Consider the following 7,016-nt stretch of genomic DNA (forward strand, 5'->3'; position numbering starts at 1 on the left):
GATGTGCTTACGATTGTAGTTCTTTTTTGATCCTTTGAGTTGAGTTCTGGAGCAACACGAAGCGCCTCAAAGACGGTTTATGTTGTAAAATGTTTGTACATTCAGATACTTGGATATTAAAAGAATTACTACCAGAAATGTTTCCCTTTTCGTAGCAGGAAGTCCTGAGATTTCTCCCCAGAAATGTTTCTAAAAGCAGAAATGCAGAAAATGAACCACAAAATAACTCAATATTCCTCAGTATTCAAACACACACGAATCCTGCAGGTACTTTTCAAGGAAAATTGTGACTGAATTTGACGAGAAGTTCCACTAAATGATGTGTTGTTTTGGTTTTATGTGACCAGGCTGCAGTGTAGAAGAAGCTCTGGAAGCTGCTTCGCTCCATCCGGCTCAGCTTCTGGGTGTCGACCACAAGAAGGGGAACCTGGACTACGGATCGGACGCAGGTCAGGATCCAGAGGAGAATCTCCATCTCTCGTTAGAAACAATAATTATTATTATTATTATGTCATAATTATATGTTCATGTTTGATGTGTCCGTGTTCGCAGACCTCGTTTTGCTCGACGACGCCCTCAACGTCAAAGCCACCTTTATCTCTGGAGAGGAGGTCTGGAGAAAAGAACCAGAGAAGAAGAAGTAGCCTGAAGCTGGGAGCCGCGGTGCCTTCAGGGGGAAGCTGTAAATCACAGAACCACAAATCTGTTGAATGTTGTTGTTCATCAGAAAACACAGGGAACTTTATCTTCAGCTGCTCTTTCATTTAAAAACGATCCGGTTTAACTGATTGGAAACTATTGGATGGATGAAGTCTACGGACTTTCCTTGAGTCTCAGTTGTACTTTTGAATATTTAGTTTAGGTTGAAAGTTCAACTTCGACCGATGACTGAAGTACTCGTGTACAGCTGAGCCTGAAGCCCTGTGCAGATAGAGCTAATATTAATGAATTCATATTACTTCCTCTAATAAAAGTCGTCATTCTTGACGGCAGTAATTATTAACGATGAGGCTGCTTTTACAGAAAGAAAGAGACGTGATGTTTAAACACATGAAGCTCACGTTTGATGAACTTCCTTCATTTGTATGAGTTGACTGACGTTAACATGTGATTTATCTGTAAATATATTATATCCATTGACCGTAGATAAGATCTTGTTTTTCTACCATCGCCATCTTTGTTTTTTTTGCTATTTCCAACTTGGTTTATGGTCGTCGCCATCTACTTCAGACTCGATAGCGTAACCAGATCTTTCTATATAAACTCTTAAATGTGTCTTGGTGGACTGGATTTGAGTTACAGGCGGTTCAGTTAGCTCACTGATCACTTATTAGACTCTTACTGGGAAGATGGTTGAAAAATCACGGACGCATGAGCTCCAGATGGAATTAACATCATTGATGTGATGACATAGAGACATGGATCCAGTCCAAATGGAGCTTCAGATGTCCTAAATAGGCCACCGTACAGAGATTAGACCTTTTACAAAAGATAAAAACTTGACTTTTTTCCTCAAGACTTTTCAATTTAAGAATATCGAAATTCTTTCTCCATATTTCATTAATCCAGAATGTTGTTTTTTGGGGGTTTATTGATGATTGTAGCCTCACAGGACCGCTGCACATTAGTTGGACTGACTTTGCTGATAGCCAGTACTTTACTAAATAAATCTGTTTTATAATAAAAGTATATAAATCAACTTTCAGTGGAAGTTGCTGTATGATGATTTCTCCTCTTCTAAGCAATAACATTTACTTTTGTTTTATCATCTGATGTTTAAGTGGATTTTTGTTGTCTGTCATAGAGTTTTTATCAGATCTATTCAGCTTTTTATTACAGTTCATAGATCACAGGTCATATTTACGGGGAAGTCACTCTCCTGTTTAACCGCTCAGAGACATCTAAAGACACAAGCCCACCACTGGGAACCATCGGCTAAATGCATTACTTTTATTTCTTTTTGCAAAATCTTAATATATATATTTCCCTCTGAAATACTTTTGACTACTGACATATTTTTAGTTTTACCGTGAATTTGCCATAAAAATGGAGCAAAGTACCAAACACTTTGTTTTTATTTCAAATTTAAAAAGTAATTAAAGATCAAATGAATACAGTGAAGTAAAAAGTACATTATTTCCCTCTGATATGTTGTAAAGTATACTTAAAAAAGCGTAATGAAGGACGAATTGTACAGTAAAAATACCTGAGTAAATGTAAAGTTACTTTATAATTAAAATGAAGCTTTTCAGATTTCTGATATGCATTTTGTAATAAGCATTAAATTAGATTAATAGACAATCAAATCTGAAAATACAATGTTAAGTTTACGCTACATAAAGGAGCATTTATTTAAAAATTAAAACTACTTTTAATCGGCCGACAAGCTTAATAACCGACACCCCTCACAAGGCTAAGCTAAGTAGCTAAGTGAGCTAGCTATAAGTATTCAGAATAAATTGCCCAACTTTGTTGGGCAATTTATGCCGACTTTCACATTTTAGCTGCTAGCTAACTTTGCTAACGCTGACTGTTAAGTAGTTTTGCCGTTAAGGAATAGAAGAACAGCTTTTAAAACAACAAAAGCCTTTAGAAACATAAAAACAGAAATGTAGTTTATTCTCCTGGAATTAAAGTGCTGCTTAGTGTTTTATTTATTATAATAACTATATTATAAATGTATGGTTTCTAAGGTGCACACATGCCTGTACTGCTAGATTTATCAGGAGTTTGGTGAATCATCTTTATGCCGATTTAAGCAGAAAGCAGCAATGATTTGTAAAATAAACTTAAATTCATGTTTCAGAATGTGTGCACGTGCTTGTAAATCAAGCTAGTTGATATTATATTGCTAGAGTTATAATGGGGTTATAATGGAGTTATAATGGAGTTATAATGGAGTTTGGTGGTGAAATTGTAACTGAACCGACATGTTTGGTGTTAACTTTGCATCATCCAGAACCGTAATGGAGGAAGAGGATCTTCATCTTGACCGGATAACGGTCGATACGTCCCGGTGTCCTGTCCCGAGAAACGTCCCTGGAGAGAACCGAGCTGAAGGAGAGCTACACCAGGCTAGCCGCAGTTAGCCACCGAGAGGACCGGAAACGGATGCGAAACGACCTTCAAAATAAAAGAGCAACAAGCAACAATGGCCACAAAAAGAACTGAGTCGAAATGTATTGATTAATTCCGTCTATATGTGCAAGAAAACTAAACAAATCAGCCTCCGTGTTGTTTATGCTGATGGGGGTCAGAGGGGTCATAATTAGTGCTTGAAATATGAATTGATTAGAAGATTCACAGAAAATTAAATAAACAATAATTTTGATAATTGTTTAAAATGCAAAACCTTTCTCTCATTCCAGTTTCTTAAATGTGAGGATTTGTCGGACAACAAATCAGCAAATTTGAAGATGTCACAGGGGAAGTTATGTTGAGTATTTTTAATTAGGATTTTGGTGGTTACACGTTTCAGAGAGTTCAAATAAATTGATTAATCGAATATGATGATAGTGTAAGAACAAGAATAAACAAACATTTGAGTTTAAAGTCCAACAAGCCAAAACCTGAAGTATATGAAAAGTATTTTATTTTGAAGCACTAATTTGTGCAGACATTAGATTTTAGAACAGAGAAGATTTTTATGACTATGATTTGCATTTATTGAATTTATTTATTAATACAATTAATGTATTCATTAATACAAAATAAATGTTTGAAATATATACCACTAGTTCTACAAGGTTGTGTCTAAACTGCTTCAGGGCTGCAATCTAAGATTAATACACTTTATTAATCTAATATTGATTTATTAAGACTATAACGTGTGAACAATTGTGAATTGTTCGCTTGTTTTGTCCAAACTCAAAGATATTCACTTTACTCTCACATATGACAAATAAAAACTGCAAATCTTCACACTTGAGGACGGATCATTTAAAAATAAAAGAAGTTGTCTCATTTCCTTTACATTGGATGATTGTTTTGCGATAGAGTACATATATCATATATAAAACATATATATTATATATATATATATATATATATATATATATATATATATGTTTTATTTAAAAATGTTCTGGTCATGTTTTTGTATGAAAGTTTGATTTAACCCAAAATGCTGCAACCCACGGTGGGTAAATGTAGTTTTATTTTGAAATATTATGACAGGAAGTGTCTGGTGTTGCCTGCAGCTTGACGGTGATGGTGAGAGGAGAGAGGTGGTGGTGGTGACTCTGCACATCGGGCTCATATTAAAGAGGGATGCATGGAGATCTCAGACAGCTGCAGCAAACATCCATCTCCTCACCTGAAGTCCAGCGTGTCCCGTCTGCAGCAGGTGAGTCCCGACTGTCCCCCGAGCTGCTGTCTGTCTCTGTCCTCTCTGCAGTTTCTCCTCCAGCCAGCAGCTGTATGCTGCAGGTGCACCAGGTACCTAAAGTCTATGTGAACTTCTCCATCAGCAGGGAAGCATCTGCAGTGAGGCACGGAGGAATTCTCTTTGAATGCATTCATTTGACTCAGTTTTGAGTCTCTTCAATGAGTTTGTCTTTAATGCTTTGATTATTTAGTCATTCAGAGACAGATAAAAGACAAAGGACACATTCTTCTGAGGTGTGATTTAATAACGATAAAGAAGTGCATGTTTGATCGAGGACGAGTGTCTTTGTGGTCGGTGTGTCTTCATCGCTCACATCTGAAGCTGCAGCTCCTCAGGTTCTCAGGCGGGTCTGAAGTCCTTGTCCAAGGACAACACTGGAGTGAGACTGTGAGCCACGTCGCTCACTAATGGAGCTTTAGATGTGTTTCTCTGCAGGACACTGATGCTCATTTGTCCCTGCTGACACTGATGAAGTATAAATAAGATGCACTTCTAAACAAATCAAAATAAAACCTGTTTAAGGTTTGTAGAGCCACATATTTAGATGTGTTTAATCAAACTAGTGTTGACCGTACAGCTTCATGTGCTCACCTCTAATGTCAGCATGCATCTTTAGAGCTTCGAGTAAAGATTATTTGTATTGTTGATCAATCTGCAGATCGTTTTCTCAATTGGTCATTTTGTCTTTAAAATGTCAGAAAGTCATCAATTAGTTTAATAATAATTCAGTTATTCAGTTTAAGGTTACGTATGATAAAGAGAAGCTGAACCACAGAATATTTGGGATTGAAGTTTTTTTGGGATTCCTCAGAATAGATGCCGACTCTCCCTCTGCCTCCTGCTCCTCCTTCAGGGCGCCTCCTCCTCCTCCTGAGCCAGCTGCATCATGGGAGGTTCCACCTCCTCCCTCATTGACGAGGCCGAGGGTGATGATGCTGCACCTCGGGGTGCAGCTCTGCCCCCCTCCCCCGTCATGGGATGTCTGAGGAGCAGCCAGAGCGCCTCCCTCCCTCGGCAGCTTCCCCGACCCGACAGGCACAGAGAGCGCAGGTAAGAGATACCTGAGAACGGGATAGGGCTCTGGGCCAATCAGCAGCAAGATACCTGAGAACGGGATAGGGCTCTGGGCCAATCAGCAGCAAGATACCTGAGAATGGGATAGGGCTCTGGGTTCTTGGTTTTGGGCTGTCGCCATCTTGTTTATTTACAACCAGAAGGGACACTAGAGGGCGGAGCTAAGTACAACACAATGCTCACAATTTCCAAATGCAACCAAAATGTTACAATCAACTTCCATGAAGTGAAAACACTCTAAAAGGGTGAAAGTTGTAAGACAGAAACACGGACAACACTCAGACCGCACAATGCTTTGGTAGAGTGTAGCCCTGTGTAGCCCCGCCCTAAAGCATCCCCTGCTTTATGGTCTGTGTGACTCTAAATGGACCATAATGTACTAAATGAACATCATGCTGTATTGAAGAAGACTTGAAACTAGAGATTGAGACCATAAACTCATGTTTACAATGTTTACTGAGGTAATAAATCAAGAGAGAAGTAGAGTCATTTTCTCATAGACTTCTATACAACCAGAGGAGTCGCCCCCTGCTGGACACTAGAGAGAATGCAGCTTTAACACATGAAGCTTTGACTTCACTTTAAAGAAGCGGAGGTTTGTCTCCTGGTTGATCCGTGTTCCAGGATTCAGGCTTGTTTGTTTGTTTAACTCTACGTGTGGAAACAAGTGATCGTGATGATTAATTCATGTCATTACTCCTCACAGCTGACGGCTGAATGTACAAATTTATATTCTACACTTGTGTAGATTCCTGAGCTCCAGAATGTGTGTCATGAATTTTTCATGAATGGTTGGATATAAAGTAAACCTCAGCCTTCCTCTTATTAATTATTACTGTGCTGTGTTTATGAAGCCTCCATGAGGAGTCCAGTTACTCTGACAGGAAGTAGCGCCACCAGGAGTCCCTGAGGACCGGACTGTAGACCAGAGTCTGGCAGAGATCTACTCTCATCTGGTTTAATGCAGATCAGAACGGACCGAAAGTGACTTCAGATGAGAAGAACTTTATTATCCTGATCTTGTGCCAGAGTTTCATTAAAGATTACAACAGAAAGCGATAGAATACAAATTATTAAGTGTAGATAGATAATACTGACCCCAGTGCAGAGTAGAATAGAACGGCAATAAGTCTTAAATAAAGTCCAAAATTCAACTAAAATAAAAAACTAAAGATTAAATAGAAGACTAAAATATAAAGTGTATGAGAAGTAAGACGTTTATACTTTAACTTTATATCTTGTATCATATTCAGATTAAACCTTAAAAGTAAAACTCATCCAACATTTTTAATTATCAAAGTTCTTACAGAAGGAAAAGAATAATTCAAGACAATAGTACAAGCAAGAATAAAAAGAACAATAAATACTTTAAATATTCTGCTGATCAGCCACAAACACAACTACAGGAGTCCAAAGAACATTTAGCAGAACTTAACACTTTAATCTGAATATTCATCCTCCTCCCCCGGCTCAGACTCTGCTTATCTTTACCTTCACCTGCCGTAATGTGAAGGAATAAAGTATCAATTAAACTGGAAAACATAACCACACTAAA

At 38.1% G+C, this 7,016-nt stretch overlaps 1 protein-coding gene and 1 long non-coding RNA gene across 5 annotated transcripts in view; both read left to right on the forward strand.

Annotated features, from left to right (window-relative positions):
* Positions 1 to 50: 50 nt before the first annotated feature.
* On the forward strand, positions 51 to 1,768 carry LOC116391602 (uncharacterized). The gene is made up of 2 exons (XR_004213255.1): positions 51 to 449; positions 553 to 1,768. It is a non-coding gene; the product is annotated as an uncharacterized LOC116391602 (long non-coding RNA).
* Positions 1,769 to 4,236: 2,468 nt separating this feature from the next.
* LOC116391601 (calpain-15-like) overlaps positions 4,237 to 7,016 on the forward strand; it is a 13,769-nt gene continuing 10,989 nt past the window's right edge. For 3 of the 4 annotated variants that reach the window (XM_031862358.1, XM_031862360.1, XM_031862361.1), the window contains exons 1-2: positions 4,237 to 4,345; positions 5,241 to 5,437. In XM_031862358.1, coding sequence (XP_031718218.1) covers positions 5,274 to 5,437 — 164 coding nt within the window. In that variant the 5' untranslated portion in view covers positions 4,237 to 4,345; positions 5,241 to 5,273. Of the gene's footprint in view, positions 4,346 to 5,203; positions 5,438 to 7,016 lie in introns of all 4 variants that reach the window. The other variant, XM_031862359.1, reaches the window with a different exon arrangement.

This window comes from Anarrhichthys ocellatus, unplaced genomic scaffold (assembly GCF_004355925.1).
Source record: "Anarrhichthys ocellatus isolate YVR2014 unplaced genomic scaffold, GSC_Weel_1.0 scaffold26, whole genome shotgun sequence".
Taxonomy (NCBI): domain Eukaryota; kingdom Metazoa; phylum Chordata; class Actinopteri; order Perciformes; family Anarhichadidae; genus Anarrhichthys; species Anarrhichthys ocellatus.